The sequence below is a fragment of the Python bivittatus genome, unplaced genomic scaffold (genome assembly GCF_059951505.1).
Source record: "Python bivittatus isolate LINGU-HERP-01145 unplaced genomic scaffold, Pbiv_v1 ctg000640_np1212, whole genome shotgun sequence".
Lineage (NCBI taxonomy): Eukaryota > Metazoa > Chordata > Lepidosauria > Squamata > Pythonidae > Python > Python bivittatus.
Window position 1 is genome coordinate 154,082 of NW_028277090.1, and position 17,699 is coordinate 171,780.

General features: G+C 42.7%; 2 protein-coding genes across 2 annotated transcripts in view; both read left to right on the plus strand.

The window, feature by feature from the left end:
- Window positions 1-10,586, plus strand: part of LOC103058010 (uncharacterized) — a 71,934-nt gene extending 61,348 nt beyond the window's left edge. The window contains exons 8-12 of the mRNA XM_007437994.3: window positions 442-559; window positions 2,079-2,174; window positions 3,339-3,435; window positions 8,095-8,146; window positions 9,063-10,586. Of these exons, the coding sequence (XP_007438056.2) occupies window positions 442-559; window positions 2,079-2,174; window positions 3,339-3,435; window positions 8,095-8,146; window positions 9,063-9,252 (553 nt within the window). The 3' untranslated portion in view covers window positions 9,253-10,586. The remainder of the gene's footprint in view (window positions 1-441; window positions 560-2,078; window positions 2,175-3,338; window positions 3,436-8,094; window positions 8,147-9,062) is intronic.
- A 4,942-nt stretch (window positions 10,587-15,528) lies between these two features.
- On the plus strand, window positions 15,529-17,263 carry LOC103057775 (myeloid-associated differentiation marker-like). The gene has a single exon (XM_007437993.4). It carries the CDS (start codon window positions 15,654-15,656, stop codon window positions 16,533-16,535), a length of 882 nt encoding a protein of 293 aa, XP_007438055.1. The 5' UTR covers window positions 15,529-15,653; the 3' UTR covers window positions 16,536-17,263.
- Window positions 17,264-17,699: the final 436 nt, after the last annotated feature.

The following is a 17,699-nucleotide window of genomic DNA, read 5'->3' on the forward strand; positions in this document are numbered from 1 at the left end:
AAAATCTTGTAGAAAATATATAATCAGAAAATTAAATGAAAGTAAGTCCAATCACTACAGGTTATTCTCTTGAAGAAGAACCAGGTGAAACTTCAACAGAATGTGTTATCTACATATTATTCATTTTTGAAAATCTGTAGAGATTTGCCTTTTCCCTGCTATACAATAATTAGGCTAGATATGCGCAATGTAAGTCCCGTGTGGCGGTTATAGTTAGGAGGCCATATCTTTCTCTAACCACTGGCAATTACAGCAGAATTGTATTGACAAAACTATGACTTTCAAACTAAAAGGATAGGAAAGGCCCAAGCCTTCTGAGTAAGCATTCCTACTTCCAAGTAGGAAGTAGAAACCTTCAGCAACAAGCAGTAGGTTTCATTGTGATAGCAACTCTGTTCATGTCACTACTGGATGGGTCTTCTTGTATGTCTTTCCCCTCAGGCTCCGCCCCTTGGACTTGGAGTTCATGAGACGTCTCAGTAAGATCACCAATGTGGTGCCCGTCATTGCCAAAGCAGACACCTTGACCCTTGAGGAAAGGGCAGAGTTTAAACAGAGGGTAAGAGAACTACCAGCATGAGGAGAGACCCAGAGAGTTCCTAATGACAGAATGGTGGGTTAACTTGGAGAAGGGGGAGGAGGAAGATGAGCCATTACAGAAAAGATATATGAGTCCTGGGCAAGTAGAAAGTATGAGAAACTCAAAAAGTTTCACCTTGATTGTGTTAGGTATAAGATGAAGTAGAGACAGGCTTTGATAGGCCTTCAAGATTCTGTTACAATACCCTAACCCAGTGTCTCTCAACCTCAGCAACTTTAAGATGTGTGGACTTCAACCCCTAGAATTCAACCCCTAGCATGCTGGGCTGGGGAATTCTGAGAGTTGAAGTCCACACATCTTAAAGTTGCTGAGGTTGAGAAACACAGCTATAAACACATTAACATAAATTCAAGGACTCTTACTGTTTCCTGATCTTGCCTACCTCATAGGATTGGCATATCCACAGTGAAAGGAGATCCAGAGTGATCCGTGCCCCATCTTCTTTTCATTTTAAGATTTGATAATGGGGTGATAATCAGATGCTCTGCAGGACTCAGAAGCTGTGAGGCTTTTATGTGCCTCTTGCTTTACACACAGCGTTTGGTATGGACCAAGGATCGGACAACCATCCTGATCAGAATTCATATTATGTTCTCCATGAATCCAGCACTATAAATTTGGACAAAAACTCTGTGATTTTTAAGTACCTTTGAGCTTTTGCATATGGACATTTTTCCAAGCACATTGGGGGAATGTGGCTGCATTCTGTGGCCTCATTTTTCACTTGTGAATCCTTGGTATCATGTCCGGTGACACATGGTGCATGATGAATATAACGTCATCTGTCTTTATCACCTGTGGTTTGTGGAGCTCCACATGGCAACAGCAAAGACAAAACAATAAAAAATGTCAAAAATGCCTGATATTACCAAGGAAATGCAGAAAATGTAGAAGAATTCTTAGTCGTATTTTGGAGGATGAAAATACTAAAGCTTAGTTTCAACCTATAGAGCAACCTTAAACAAAATTTTGAATTTTGTTTTTTTTTAATTAATTTTTATTCAAGATGTTTTTTCCAAAGTAACAACATTTTGAAGGCTTAACTAACTAGGTTTAATACTATCATGATCAAAGAATAAAACTGAACTGGGCCATCTGAAATAGCATAATTAGATGCTTTCCTAAGGGTGCGAAAAATCCCAAAACAACATCTCTAGGAGAAGTGTGGACTTGAATATGGCTTTCTGATATTTTGTTTGTAAATAGAGAAGCATCCAGTTACAAAATTCCTCCAGGTTTCATAGGTGATTTGAGTCCATAAAGAGTTTTACAGCATTTCTGCTGTAAACCAGACAAAAATCAAGGGGCAAAATGAGAAAAAAAAATCTGCACTTTTTGGGTTGATCAAGAATATCGCAACATGCTGTACAGGAAATCTGCTTTGCTTCTGTAGGATATTCTTCCTTTATCCTGTCAATGAAGGAGGAGAAATGTTATCCTTCTAGTCATGATTATGACTACCAGTTTACCTTGACAGGTTCAGAAAGACTTGAAGGCCCATGGAATCCATGTTTACCCCCAAGTTGACTTTGACGATGACCCGGATGATCGGCTTTTGAATGATAAAATCCGGGTAAGTCAATGATGGCCAACAGAATGGAAAGAACATTATTGAGGATTATGATAATGATTACTGGCTGAGTTTAGGGTTCAGCCAAACCTGCATGCTACTTTTCATGAACATTTTTTGCAGCATTTCCTTCCTTCCCACCTCCATATCCTTGGTAGGCTTTAAATATTGATCTTGGCGTACAGTAACCCTTATTCCCATTGTTAGCAGTCGATGGTCAAATCGTGTAATCTGGATGAAATTTGGTTATGTCTTCCCTGATAGATTGGAATTGCCCATGTTATAATCTGGAATTATGGTTTGGAATTTGAACTGAGATGGAAACTAAGAACTGTAGGAAATTCAGGAGGTTCTAGCTTGGTTTGCAAGTCCTTCACTAAATATTGTAACTTGGTTTAGACTGGCATCTTTCAATACACACACACACACAAAATCAGGACTCAAGAATTGTAACAAATACAGGCTGTGTCAAAACTCAGGAAGACTGTTGCTGAAGACAGAGTTGATGCTTTGTTGTACTCCTAATCAAAAAAAATAAATAAATCTCATGGCCAATCTAAATTCAGAATGTTTTTAAACAGATTTCAGAGATTTTTATAGCTGGTTGAATTTGCCTCATCACAAAAGGCAGATACACACCCCATTTCTGGCAGCATTTGGCACTTAGGAAGTGCTGCCCTCCCTCTCAAATGACTTCAGATGGCTTCAATGACATCATCGCCTGACCAAATCTGATTGGCCTGTAATAATTGCAGTATGATTCCTTTCCTGAGCTGATTCCTAATTGGCTTGGCTTTACTTGGAAAGACAACATGACAATTACAAGATATGTATTGTTGAAGGCTTTCACGGCCGGAATACGATGGATCCATCAATTACAAGATACCCGGTCTTGAGGTCTGCCCACCTCAATTCTACCTAAAGAGCTAAATTTTGAAACGTACTCCTGTAGGCAATTTTTTTAAAAAAGTAATTGGCTTGTGATTCTCAATTAGATTGAAATTTGGTCAGTTTCTGAAGGGGTGTTTCAGTTTAGCTGAAGTTCTGGATGCTCCCAGACTATCAGACATGGTATAAATATTTAGACTCTGCTGATTTTTCTCTGTGTGACTTCACCAAGGTGGGAGAACCAAATTCCTCACCTTGCTTCTGCTTCTCTTAATCTAGGAGAAAATCCCCTTTGCAGTGGTGGGAGCAGATAAGGAGCACCAGGTGAATGGGAAGAAAGTCCTGGGTCGCAAGACCAAGTGGGGGATCATTGAAGGTAATGCTTCTTGGCAGAAGAGCTGGCCTGCAGTGGCCTGCAGAGGTCCAGCTGAGAAATGTCCACATAAGAAAATCTTCTGAGTGAACCTGTTTGCTTGTTCTGCACACTCATGTGCCTTTTGCTTTCTTCTGCTCCTCCTGCTTTGCATCCCACACTGACAGCTACTCATTTACACCCATGGCTAGGAAAGAGGTGCCACTCCCACCAGGACACCACTAGCAGAGCAGTGACCTGGAGCCAAGTAGTTGCCAAAATGTATAAGCTTTTACTGAAATTTGAAATGGAAGAACAACAAGTTAAGGAGTGTATGATAAAATGGGCTAAGAACTTTGGTTATAATATACAGGTGGATCAATGGGAAAATATCTGGCTAAAAGGACTGAAATTCATATTATGTTATAATTTAAAAGAGATTTTTTACAAAATGATGTACCATTGGTATATGACACCAGAAAAACTTTCTAGAATGTATAAAGGTACTTCAAATCTATGCTGGCAATGTGGAAAACATGGTCATTTTTTCATGCTTGGTGGACTTGTAAAAAGGCTAGAAAAGGATGGGTTCAAATACAAAGAATTGTAAAAATTAATAATCAACTGAAACCAAAATTTTTCTTACTGGGACTAATGGACAGACAACCAGAAAAGACTTATGGACGATTGTTTCTGTACATGGTAACTGCAATGAGATTATAACATGCACAGAAATGGAAAGACTCTGAAATACCTACAATGGAGGAATGGTTGGTGAAGATGACAGAATTTGCAGCGATGGCACAATTGATGTGTCTGATTAGGGAAAAGGCAATAACTACATTTGTCAGAATGTAGACAAGAAACCCTTTATGGACTTTTTACTGAAAATGGAAAAGAAATTAACTTGTGATTAATGGGTTTCACGATTCGAAAGAGTAGAGTATGGAAAGAAGGGAGCCATGTTGTAACCTTAGAGAAAGAGGATAAAATATAAATGCATTTATAACTGCTGTAAAGAAGATCAGAAGCCACTTTTTAATATTTTTCTTTCTTTTTTTTCTTTCTGTCTTTTTCTCTTTCATTTCTTTTCTACTTCTCACTTTTCTTTTACTTTTCTTTACTTCCTTTTTTTTAACTTGTATTGTTTTTTATTTTGCAAAAACCATCAATAATAAAAATTAATTTTTTAAAAAAGCAGTGACCTGGGGCAGGAAGAACTGTGAAGGCTGCTTTCTCATGCAGCTGAGAAAGGCAGTCCAACAGAAGAGAAGATCTGTAGCGCAGGGTTGAACAGTGGAGTCCTCTGAGCTTGGTCGTCGGCTTGCAGACGTTTCATGACCCAACTAAGTAACATCATCAGTGCGAATGACTGTGGGGTTTGGTCCCTGTTTATATACAGTAGCTTGCCCTGCCAATGCAAGCTACTGTATATAAACAGGGAGTGAACCCCACACTCACTCACATTAACAGGGAGCAAACCCCACACCCACTCGCACTGGTAATGCTACCCAGGTGGGTCATGAAACGTCTGCAAGCAAACAACCAAGCTCAGAGAGCACCAGAAACTCCACAAAAGCAATCCAGTTGCAGAGTCTTCCTGCATCTAAGTAGCTCCTTTTGCTGGAGGCATTCAGAATTGCTGGCTACATGTACAATAGCTGTGCAGGTGAAATGGCTGTGATAGCATCTGATTCTGCTTTTCTTTTGTCTGTGCATTGATCCTTTGGGCATTCCCTATAGCAAAAGAGGAAGTATTCTTCACTGATCTGGCTCAGCAGCTCTCCAGGGTTTCAAACAGTTCTTTCCAGGCCTGCTTGGAAATGTCAGGGCTGAATTTGGGACTTTGGGACTCTCAAATAGGACTCTCTGAATTTGGGACTTTGGGATTCTCAATGGTGATGCACATATTTTTTGCATGTACTGCATCACCTCATTCATAACTTTCTGTGCTCATCTTTACAACCCGCCATCTGCACTTGTGGGAATTTGCATTCTAGGATTCTCCCAGTGTCCCTTGGTGCAGAGATCTTGTGCACTGAATTGCAATCTGGCCATTGATTAAAAGTGGCTTTAAACTTTTCTACTGTCTCCTCCAGACCACTATTGGCAGGACTATATTTAGGAATCCATTGCCCCCTAGCGTTCAGCAGAGGCTGTATTTCCAGCAAGACGTGTCCTTCCAAACATTGCCTGTGAGCTCCAAGATTTGACCTGATGACTCAAGCTAAACATTTGGCAGCAGAAATGGATATGGAAATGAGGAGTTCTGCAGTTGAGTGAATTTAGGGAAGATGTGATTTGGAGGAGAGAAAGATCAGATGAAAGGATTCTCCACTCTTCTCCATCCTTTTCCTTTTTCCTCTTTGAGGAGACATCTAGAACTTAATCTGGGGAGGGACACAGGAGGTAAATGGTGGGTTATGGAGGACTAGGTGCCCTTCCTTTTTTTTATAAATTTTATTAGAAGTTTTACATAGAACATAAAAACTAGCACAAACTAATAAAGAGTAAAAGAAGGAAGGAAGGAAGGAAGGAAGGAAGGAAGGAAGGAAGGAAGGAAGGAAGGAAGGAAGGAAGGAAGGAAGGAAGGAGTAGAAAGAGAGAAAAAGAAAAGAAAAAAAGAAGCTTCTGATTTCCTTTGCGGCAAATATAAGTACAATTACAAAATTATCTCTTACTCTATGGTTACAAAACAGAAAAAGCTCACTTTTTTCTATTATCCAATTTTTTTCTAATTGTCAAAACCACAAGTCATAAGTCCATTTTTTTCCGTTTCATGCAAAAAGTCCATAAGGGGTTTCCAGTCAGCCATAAATGTAGATGGTGGCTTTTCTCTAAGCAAGGAAGTCAATTTAGCCCTCTCCACAAGTTCCATCATCTTCACCAACCATTCCTCCATGGTGGGTAGTGTCGAACCTTTCCACATTTGAGCATATAATAGTCCCGCTGCAGTTGTCATGTAAAAAAACAAAGTTCCATGGTTTTTTTCTAGTTGCTTGTCCATTCGTCCCAAAAGCAAACTCTCTGGATTCAATTGTACTTTAAAATCTTTTGAATTGATATATGTATTAGTGTCCAAAATTTACTGGCTTTTTTACACGTCCACCAAACATGAGAAAATGTCCCTTCATGTTGTTCACATTTCCAGCAAAGATTCGTCTTTACGCCTTTATACATTCTAGACCATTTCTAGAATATTTTATACCTGTATACATTCTAGACAATTTCTCTGGTGACAAATATCAAAGGACTAGGTGCCCTTCTTGTGGCATTTCTATGCTACTGTTGCAGCCTGTTCTCTGCAGCTTTGCAGATGCAAATGTCTTTGTCGGCACTTGCTGCCCTGTATGCTTGAAGCAGCCTCCAAGAATGTACCTTCAGGATTACAGTTTCCTTCCTTCCTTCCTTCCTTCTTTCCTTCACTATGCAAAATCTTTAGCTCCTATGCTCCACTGTAGCTTAGCTTGAATATTTGCAGTTAAACCAACCAGTTTGGACTTCCTCATTTTTCTGTGTACTTTGCTCTAAATGTTTGATTACACTCCTCAAGGTAGGGATCTGTATGCTCTGAGCTATCTTTTTATAGATGGGCAGCGGGAACGTGCTGTTCAGCTCGGATCCAAACATTTAAATTAAATCCAAAGGTTTTGATCTGTTGCATAAATTGGAAGGTTTGAACTGCTTTGGCAAAACCTGCGCATGTAGATTGGTGACGGTACCTTTGCAGCCTTTTCGCTTACTGTTTTGGGGGAGGAGGGGGAATTTTTAAAATCATAAAACAGGCTGTTAAGCCAACTGGAGGCTCAAGCCAACTAACTTCTCATTTCTATAAAGAAAAAAAACATGTTACTAAGTTGGGAGTGTTGGACACTAGGTTTTAGTGCACAAACATGGACACATGTTGGCTAGAGAGAGAAAGCTGGGGCGGGGTTCATATGGAGTCTATGGGTGGCACGTTACCCAGCCAACCCTCCATGAATCATCATCATTTTGCTAGCTCTGCACTTGCTGGGATCCATGGAGGTAATCAAGAGCTGGTTTCCCCAAGAGACCTGTTCCTGGATGGCAGGCCAGAAGTGACCTCTCTGTATTGGAGGCAGTGAATGCCAAAGGCCAGAATAGCAGAAATAGCAGGGAAAGGTTTGCAGACAAACCCATTGATGGTTTTGCTGAAAGCATTGGTTGGGCTGCTCTCAGAATACAATGTCAGATGCCTTAAATGCATCTTTTCTCTAGTTGAGCGCCATGGCTGTTTGTGCACTTCGATGCAATTGCCCTTTTCAGTTGTCAGCCTTACCAGATAGACCAGACAGGAAACACGACCAGATGAGCTAATTCTACTTTATTGTAAAGCTACATTAACAGAATCTTGCAAGTCTGAAAGTACAAATCTCTTACCATCTCCTTTACAGCCCGAGAAGCTAGGGAGGGTCCCTTCTGAGTTTCTTGCTCTACCCATTATGCAGCTGTGGGCTATGCTGTCTCTTATCTGACCATTCCCTAGGCAGCATCTCTTCCCCCTGTCTCCCAAGGTCTTTCCCACATACCATTACATCAGTGTAGAAAGCCTGGCCCCCCTGCCACAGACCCCCTGGCATTGCCTTCCCTTTGGATTCTCCTGTTTCTGTCCCCCTGATCCAGTCCAAAATGCTAATCCACTTCTGTGTTCTTCTCTTTCAGTGGAAAATTCAGCCCATTGTGAGTTTCCTTTGCTGCGGGATCTCTTAATCCGGTGAGCTGTTGGCTCGGAAAATTAACTATTGTTGAGTTATAGATGGTTGAAGTGTTTGGAACCTTAATGAGCCAGTCAGAAAGGAAATAGGAGTGCCATAACTCTTGTGTTTTAATGTACGGGCTGGCCACATTCCTTGGCATTCTGATATTCTGCCTTGGTATGCACTCTGTAAGTGCAGCAGGAACCCTGGGCTAACAGGCAACAAGGGAACCCAACAGGTCCAGATGCTGCATTAGTAAAGATTAACTCTAACTTGCAACTGGAACTGCTCACCTGTTTCCATCTTGGTGAGAAGTGCACGACTCTGCCAAGGCCAAAACTCTGCCAGAAGAAGAACAGTGGTCTTGATAAAGCAGTTAAGTTTAAGTGTAAGCACATTTAAAAGGACCAGGTCTATCTCTTTCCTTCTATGGTTTGCCAGGATGGGCATCTTTTTTTTAGGGCTCCTGGGGGTCCTGCAGCTGGAGCTTCATTTCCAGACTGACTTATTTCTGGGACAAGATTTTCAGTTACATTGACCATCTGGAGGCACCACATTAGTACCAGTTTCCTCCCTCTTAGGAATTGTCAGATGTGGTAGCTAGATGTTATTCTGTGGATTTCAAACTCTCTACCAGAGTTGGACCTTCACAGTTGGATATATCCATATAGTGCATTAGTTTTAGGAGTTATCCAGGTCCGGACACTCAACAGTTTGCAAAAATGGACATATAGAGACTGTCAGAAAGATATATGGTGGTATAAGGTGGATTGTATATACCATTCTGGTAGCTTCTGGGATGAGAGAAATCGTTTGGGAGCCAAAGGATGGGGAATTGGTAGGGAGTCATCCAACTCTCTCAGGTGGAATGGTTGAGATGTTGGTCTGCCTGATGGTTTCCAACCTCTTTTGCTGGTATCCCCTTCTCTGTAGGTCTCACCTCCAGGATCTCAAGGACATCACCCACAGTGTACATTATGAACAATATCGCATCCAGCGCCTCAATGAAAGCAACCGGCTGGCCAAGGGTGGCGAGTGGCTGGCACTGAGCTCCCTCACCTTTGAGCCTCAGGGACAGCATGGTCTCCCCTGCCCCACCTCAACCCCAGCACCCCTCCAGTAGCTTGTGCAGACTGGTTTCCCCTTCCTTCTTCTTTTTGTGGGGATTAGCTGGAGCAATGTTCCCAGAAGACATCACACTCCCCCTGTAGCCCCCATGTCCTCTGAGCATCTATGCCCCACTGCTGGACACCTTCCTTCCCATCTGTCTTCCATGCAGTTTCACATTGTGGAGAAGAGCCGTGCTGGAACAGCTGGCAATTTAGCCAACCTTTTCGTATTCCTTGCCATCTGCTCCACGTGGCTGTCTTAGGGCTGTGTCTTCTGCTTCTCAGCTAAGCACTGCACATCATCCCAGGAAAACCTCCATGCTGCCTTTGTAAGCAGTTTCCCTCTTTTCAGATGTTTGGATGTGAGCCTGCTGGCCCAAGCAGAGACCCATTTCCTTCCTTAACCGACATCATATTCTCTCCTTTGTTTGATCCTAAACCTAGTGGCTCCACAGTGCTTCCCCATTGTGCTTATGGGGTGGGGTGGGGAATGAGGGAGAGACCCTGAAGTTTTTGCATTGTGTGAAACATGGAGCTCACAAACTCTTATAGCCCAAGTGGGGACTCTTTCTCCATTGTAGATTGTCCCAGATTGGGAGGTTGGTAGCTGCAAGAAGGTATGACAGCAAATACGGTCTTCAGATGAAGGGTCAACTTCCTACGTGACTTGGACTAATTGGTAGGACCAAAATCGCTCATCTGGAAGGTAGCTAGACAGCAGGAGGAATGGGATATTACAAGCAATTTTCTACACAAGAGATGGTCTAGCTGTGAGACCTGTGTCACCCTATACAAAGCTACAAGCTTCTGACTGAGGAATGCTCCCTCTGGGTACTTCTTGCCCCGAGATCCATGGGCCTGGGACTATACAGAAGACTTGTTCCAGCCTGGCCCCATGTTGATGCAGAAGAAGATACCTGGGAAAACTCTTCCATCTTCCAGAATTTGCTCAACTGCCCAGGCTTGTGGTTCCATCCATGACATTGACACTCCTGAGCAAAGGCTCTTGGTCGGCTTGTGAGTCTCCAGTTATTACATTAAATTCCAATTTAGAAGTTTTGGAGTTTTTCTTTTTTGCTGAGTTGCTTTAACTTCAACGTAGAACAGGGGGCTCTTTCTCTGTTCTGTCCTGTAGCTCTCTTGTTGGGTAATGAGATTGGGTCTATATAACATGCTAAAGCCTAAATCTTGGTTAGCAGAAGGACATTTGCCACGCTCCCATGACCATGCTGTGGTCATGTGGTGTCCTGCTTCCCACAACTTGCTAAGAGGATGGCCAAGTTACCCATAACACACTGAGCCACAAGCTATCCCAACTCTGTTTTAGTTAGTCTAGTGTAGTGTTGTCCAAACTTGGCCACTTTAAGATGAGTGGACTTCAACTCCCAGAATTCCCCAGCCAGCCATGCTGGCTGGGGAATTCTGGGAGTTGAAGTCCACTCATCTTAAAGTGGCCAAGTTTGGACAACACTGGTCTAGTGTATTCTGTGAACCAAACCAATGTCTGTTCCAAGTGTACCACAAGAACTTTTCCAATGTGTATCCAAGACCCTATTTCAAGGAGGAGCAGGGTAAACAATGAATGTCTTCAGACAACACCATTGAGCCACAAGACTGAGAGTTCATATTCTAAATTTTTATTTTTGTTTTTTTAAGTATAGGCTAGACTGTTGGATTAAAACTGGAAAGACCTGGGGTCAAGTTTACCCTCATCCTTGAAAACATATTGGGTGGCTTTGGCCCAGATTCTGTGGCTGAGTTCTCACATCAGATTACTTTAACAATGAGGTTGGATATTTGGTTATTGCGTGAACCTTGCCCTCATTGTAAGTTGCTACATGCTTTATTTCAGGGAAAGTAAGCACCAGGGGTGTCTGGAAAGCATGGTCAAAAAGTCATGTCTGTGTCATCAAAGCTCTGTCGCACATAAAAAATGCATGGAATTTTGATCACACAGTCATGACTGCCATTTTGACTTTTTTGACTATATCCTGCAGAGCCCCCTGGTGAGCATGTTATGGGAACACTACTCAATTGTGCTTTGTTACAAGGTTTATATGTTGCCTGAACCTAGCAAAACTATCAACACACCCTTCCATATGGAAAAAAGGTGGAATAGAACTTGAACACATAAACAAATATAGAAAAGATCAGTGGTGAACATTTTTCCAGCAACTACCTTCAACTTTACAAAAAAATTTTAAAAATCAAGGTTATTTTGTTTTGTTTTAAAAAGTACTCCTTAAGGAGCTATGCTGACATGTAAAATAAACTGCTTTCTGGGTTCCAATGTATCTGGGACTTCTTGATTACAAGTTTGTCCTCAGAAGAAAGGAGAGCTGGAATTTGGTATATGATGTGGGCTTTCCCCAGCTTCTTTCCCAGAGCTTAACAAACAACAGCACTGTTTCAAGTGATTATAGAGGGCATGATGGCCATTCTCAGGATCCCTCTGGAGCCGAAGAGCCCTTAGATCTACCAGTCAATTGATCTGATTCAGACTGGTCTGTTTGATTTTCGATTAGGACGGGTGAACCTAGCTGATGCAGTTGGCCAACTGTGGTTGAGTGTGTTGTGTGAATGGAAGAATTATGGTTTTATCAGTAAATCTCAGCAAAAGAAACCAGGGTGTTATGTGATGTTTGAACCTTGTCACTAAAAATGGTCTGGGGGAAAGGGGACAATAGGAAACGGTGGCAAAATAAGACAAGTTTCCAACTGGGTGACAATTGGAGGCTCCCTCCTTTCCCCCAGAAATTTCCATGAACAAAGCAGGATGGTGCCTTGATAAAAGCTTTGTTGAGATGCATTTATAATTTCTGTTTATACTCCGATCCTAGTTTATATTCAGGGCTGCATCTCCCTCCCTGAAGTGCATATTGACGGGATAAATCTGAGTTGCAGGATTTAAGAGGCTCATTTAAGTGCAATGTGTGAATTATTGCTTTGCTCTCCGACATTGCTTTACGGATGGTCGCCAGAGTACTACTTTTGGTCCTGTATTGGTCCAAGCAGTGCAGTATTCATCGGTTAGTTCTTGGGGCCAATTCACTACCAGTGACTCTCCAACCAAATCTGAGTAGAGCTGTACAAAGAGACACATAGAAGTCCTCAGCTTGTGGGAGGCCATTTTTGGGACAACCTCTGCAGTGAGCCAGAATGCTCATCTTCTGTTGCAGAATCTTGGCCCTATCATTGACCTGGCTGGCCTTTACTTTCAGCTCTCAGATTTGTTCTGCCTCTTAGTTGCATTTTGGCTCTTGACCTGTAAACTGTCTTTTGACTTGGTGACATGAGGCTACAGGCTTTGTTTTGGATCCCTCAAGCATGTCTGGCTATGCCACTAGAACAGATGGATGGGTGGCATCATGGTGATTTGTGTAGTGTACAGCTGTGTTTCTCAGCCTCAGCAACTTTAAGATGTGTGGACTTCAACTCCCAGAATTCCCCAGCCCATGCATGGGCTGGGGAATTCTGGGAGTTGAAGTCCACACTTCTTAAAGTTGCTGAGGCTGAGAAACACTGGTGTAAAACATACTCCTATTGCTATTAGTTCACCACCTCTGGCTGTGTACAAGAGGCTAACTGTCAATATCACCAGTGTGGTCCTTGATTCTGGGTTTGGCCAGTGTTTTCTTCAAACAGTGCAAAGCAAAGTATAGACTTATCATTTTTCTGCCATTTTGTCCATCGCTGTATCTACAATGTTGTCTAAATAAGGGCACATGTTTCTCTATCCTTCTAAACAAAAATATTTCACCTGGTTTCTTTGCTAAGGTGCCCAGCTTCAGAAGACAGAGCAAGATGACCATTGCAGGTTTCATAGGCCTCTCGTTCTCAACCCAATGTTCTATAAATGTGTTGGGACTCCTAGCATCCAAATTAGCAAGACTGAAGGACAGCAGGTTGTGGAAGGCTGTGATAGGGGGTTAGAGCAAGCAAAGGAAGGTCATTAATGTATTCTAGTAGAGAGAAGGTGAAGGAAGTTGTAACTCTTTGGGGATAAACTATAAGTATTACTAGACAATCCTGTGACGTGTTGGGTCATCGTTTGAGAGAAAGGTAGTGCGGTCTGATGTGATCAGAATGAACATTACATTTAACCTGACCATATTATTTTTTACCCCAATGCTGGACAGATCTTATGATCATCTAAGAAGAGTATATATCATAAATGGAAAAATAATTGTAGTGGTAAATGAACGTCAGTAATAAGTCCATATTTTAGGTAAGTAAATATTGACTTACTATTGAAGTTCATTTGCCACTACAATTATTTTTCTGTTTATGATATATACTCTTCTTAAAGTGTATATCATAAATATATGGATCAACAGGATGACCACGGGTGGGCTAAAAAGCAGTGGGAGCAACTTACAACTTCCTGCCGGCTTCCCAATTGACACCACTTGTGGGAAGCTGACAGGGAGCATTGGAAATCACGATCACGTGACCGTGGGGATGCTGCAACGGCCACAGCTTTGCAAATAAAATTGGTCTGAACATCGTGGAAATGTCAGTTCCACAGGAGTCATGGGTCCCAGATTTTTTACACATTCTTTAAGTTAGCAGATTTTAGGTTGTTGTTGTTTAGTCGTTAAGTCGTGTCCGACTCTTCGTGACCCCATGAACCATATTGCGCCAGGCCTTCCTGTCCTTCACTGCCTCCCTGAGTTTGCTCAGTTTCATGCTCATTGCTTCAGTGATGCTATCTAACCATCTCATCCTCTGCCGTCCTCTTCTCCTTTTGCCTTCAATCTTTCCCAGCATCAGGGTCTTCTCCAAAGAGATCTCTCTTCGCATTAGGTGACCAAAATATCTGAGCTTGAGCTTCATTATCGATCCTTCCAATGAGCAATCAGGGTTGATTTCCTTTAAGATTGACTGGTTTGACCTCCTAGCAGTCCAGGGGACTCTCAAGAGTCTTCTCCAGCACCACAGTTCAAAGGCATCAATTCTTCGGCGCTCGGCCTTTTTTATGGTCCAGCTCTCACAGCCATACATTACTACTGGAAGATTTTAGGTACCTTGATTCAAAAATTGTTGTGGTATAACACACTGTTTGGGCTAATGAGGGTACAGACAGACAAACATAATTAAAGTTTTAGGAGTATATAGATATTATGTTCTCATCTAGGACATGGGGAAGCTCAAAGTCCACGTAGGCCACTGTTTTGGGGGACAGATTATTGCCAGCCCTAACATTAGGCAAAGGGAAAGAGTTGCCATAGGTGACATTATGGTAGAAATTATAACAGTTTCTCTGCTGTTTCACACAAGATACAAGGCTATTCCTTTCTTTTATAGGGCAGTTGTGTGTATGTAGGACAAAGTATGGTATGGAAAATCCTGTCCTGTTTCTAAGGTTGGAGGAAAATAGAAGTAAGCATGATGGTAGGGGGAAGGGGGCCATCGTATCCTTTGCCAGAGAGGGCCACATATTATGGGCTGTTCTTGAGAAGCCCCTGCAAACCAGTTCGGAGATTAGGGCATGTTTTGTTGTGTCTTTCAGGATTCTTGGATTTACTTCGAATCATATTTTAAAAGGATCCTAAAGCATGTAAATCACTCCAGTGCCTTTTGACCCCGTGGCCAGAATGCAGGAACCTGGGAGCGGGTGGGTGTACTTTGGACTGAGTAGAAAGCAGCGAGGCATTTCTGCCTTCACAAGAACTAGAAACCAACTTTTGAAAAGGAAGAAGCACCATCCAGAAAGGGATGGGACTTCTCAGGAGGACCCAAACCTTCTAAACTTTCACTACTGTCCCCATCACCTGCATAATACAGTTAGAACACTAAATCCTTTCTGGCTTCAGATGAAGGCTGACAGATTTGGTGACCTGCAACAACAGCAGGTACACCGGATGGCCAGGTGGTAGGACTACCTTATCGTCTTCAGTTTTGTTAATCATCTACCTGCTTCGTATTTCCGGACAACTAGTTTCCTGCTCTGAGTCAGAAACAGCTTGCAGTGAAAGGCTACTATCCAAAGAACCCATTTTGACACCCACGGCGGGCTGCTTCACCCTTTCCCTCAGGCAAACACTCCTCTAGGTTATGTCACCAACTTTGCATTCTTCCATGAGAAAGCTCAGGGAGGAAAGCTTCTGACGGAGAAGGAATGTTAGCAGTTCTCCTGCCCTTCTGCTGCTGCTGGGTTTCCCTGTCCTGTCCTAGATTTAGCAAAAGCGGAGAGCTTCAAGGCAACTCCCTAAAGAAATGGCAGAACTCCACCCTCTACTGAGAGGGGACCTCTAACCATTTGCTCAAACTGGGTGTTCCTGCACTTCGGGGCAGTGCCTAAACGAACGCAGTACCACACCCACGTAGGCTTTCTGATCAGCCTCTCAACACACCTTGCTTTCTGTCAAGCTAATCTTTCCTGTTGCCTCTTCGCCCCGCTGAAGGAGCCACCATGCCAGCACTTCAGTTCAACGGCCGCTCCTTGATTTCTCTGCTGGGGATTATTCGGTTGTTTGAGATTTTTCTCTCCTGCACCGCCTTCAGCTTAGTCGCTGCCTGTCAAAACTACAATGACAACTATGGGACGTGGTCAATGTTTACATGGTGCTTTTGTTTTATTGTTTCCATCTTTGTGGTGGTCATGGAGCTGATCGGACTGAACGCGTCCCTGCCTCTTTCCTGGCAGGACTTCAGCTCTGCCTTCGCCATGCTAGCCACTCTTATGATCTTCACTACTTCCATTGTCTACCCAGCAACCTTCACATCACATTGCAAAAGCTACAACTGCGGATACGAGATTGCAGCCACTGTCATGTCTTGCCTCTGCTTCATTGCCTACGCAGCCGAAGTAGGACTGACCCAGGCCAAAGCAGGGGAGCTCAGCAACTTCTTGACTACCATCCCTGGTCTCCTAAAGGTATTTGAGGCCTACCTAGCCTGCCTCATCTTCTCCTTGCTGGACAGCTATTCTTTTTACAACAGGTTTCCTGGTCTGGAATGGTGTGTGGCTGTCTACTCCATCTGCTTCATTCTCACCATGGTGATTATCATTCTCACCATTGGACGCTGCCTTGGTTCCCTGCCCATCCCTGTGGAGAAGACTCTGGTGGCCTACAACATCTTGGCTGTACTCCTGTACCTTACAGTGGTAGTCCTGTGGCCTTTCTATAGCTTTCGAAATAATTCAAGGCCTTCGTGTAATCACAATCCTAGGGGTTGTATCATTTGGGACAATCACCTGGGAATTACGTTCCTCTCCTTCTTCAACCTTATTGCCTACGTTGTGGACCTTGTCTATTCTTACAAACTGGTTTTTGTGACCACACCAGCGTAGATTGCTCATGCAACCATCCCACCCATGAACATATGTATGTGTCGAACCCATTTGCTTACGCTGCTGGACATGCTGGGTTGTAAGAACAATGCTCCAGGAGTACCAGAGGATACTGATATCTGTGGTGGTGGTGATGGTACTTTTAATGTTATACATACACAATTTAAATTTTGGATTGTTTTATTTTATGCTTGAGGTCATGTTGGATGGACAGATCCCATTTCCTAAAGGAGTTGACTCTGCCTTCATTCTCCACAAGACTTCCATGAATTGCACATGGATTAGATGTGAGTCCTTCAGGTTTGGCTAAACATCTGAGCCAGGCCATAAATTTTGGAGCAACCAGTGTACCATAATTATTCCAACTTCTGTTTTAAAAGCAGCAGCTGTGAGAAAAGAGAACACTGTGAGCAAGAGAGGGAAATATCAGGAGTGGAGAAGAAGCTGAGACCTCCGCAGAAAGAACATTCAACCATTGCACTGTGTTCAGGACACACATTTTCCCCCCATGTGTGCTTTACAGGAATGTTTTCTCACCTCTTGACAGAATATCCTAAGGAGGTCAGATGAAACCTGAGATACCACTCCAGAATATGGAGAAGTGCATTGTATTGCTCTACCAAGCAGTCAACTAAAACATGGCTTATTGCATTATGGATTGTTGAATAAACCACAATTGGCTGGTTCACACAATAAAAAGGAAAAGTCTTCCTCAAGTTGAACTTGGATACATCTAGGTAGTCTTCTTGGCAACAGTGTGAAATTATTTTGGCATTGTCTTCTTTGGGATGTTTTTTCAACTTCAACTCTCCAGTCTAGGCTGGAATTTTCTGGGGATCTCTAAGTATTAGCCCCATCTGGCCCTGCCTGAAGAATTGTCCCATGGACTATCCCTGATAGACAGACATAAAGGTGAAGGTAAGATCTCCTCTGAGTTGAGTTCAACTGCTGGTGACTTTATGGACATGGTCATGTTTTGTGGGCAACAATATGGAGGTGGCTTGCCATTGTCTTCTTATAGGATAGGTTTGGGCTTTTTTTTTTCTTCCTAGCTTAGCCTACAGCTGTGGGTTATCTTGCTAGACTTCCCTCTAGGTACTGTGGAGAAGCAAAGAGATGACCTTGGAGAAGATATGTGGAGATTGTTATAAGCTCAAACTATTA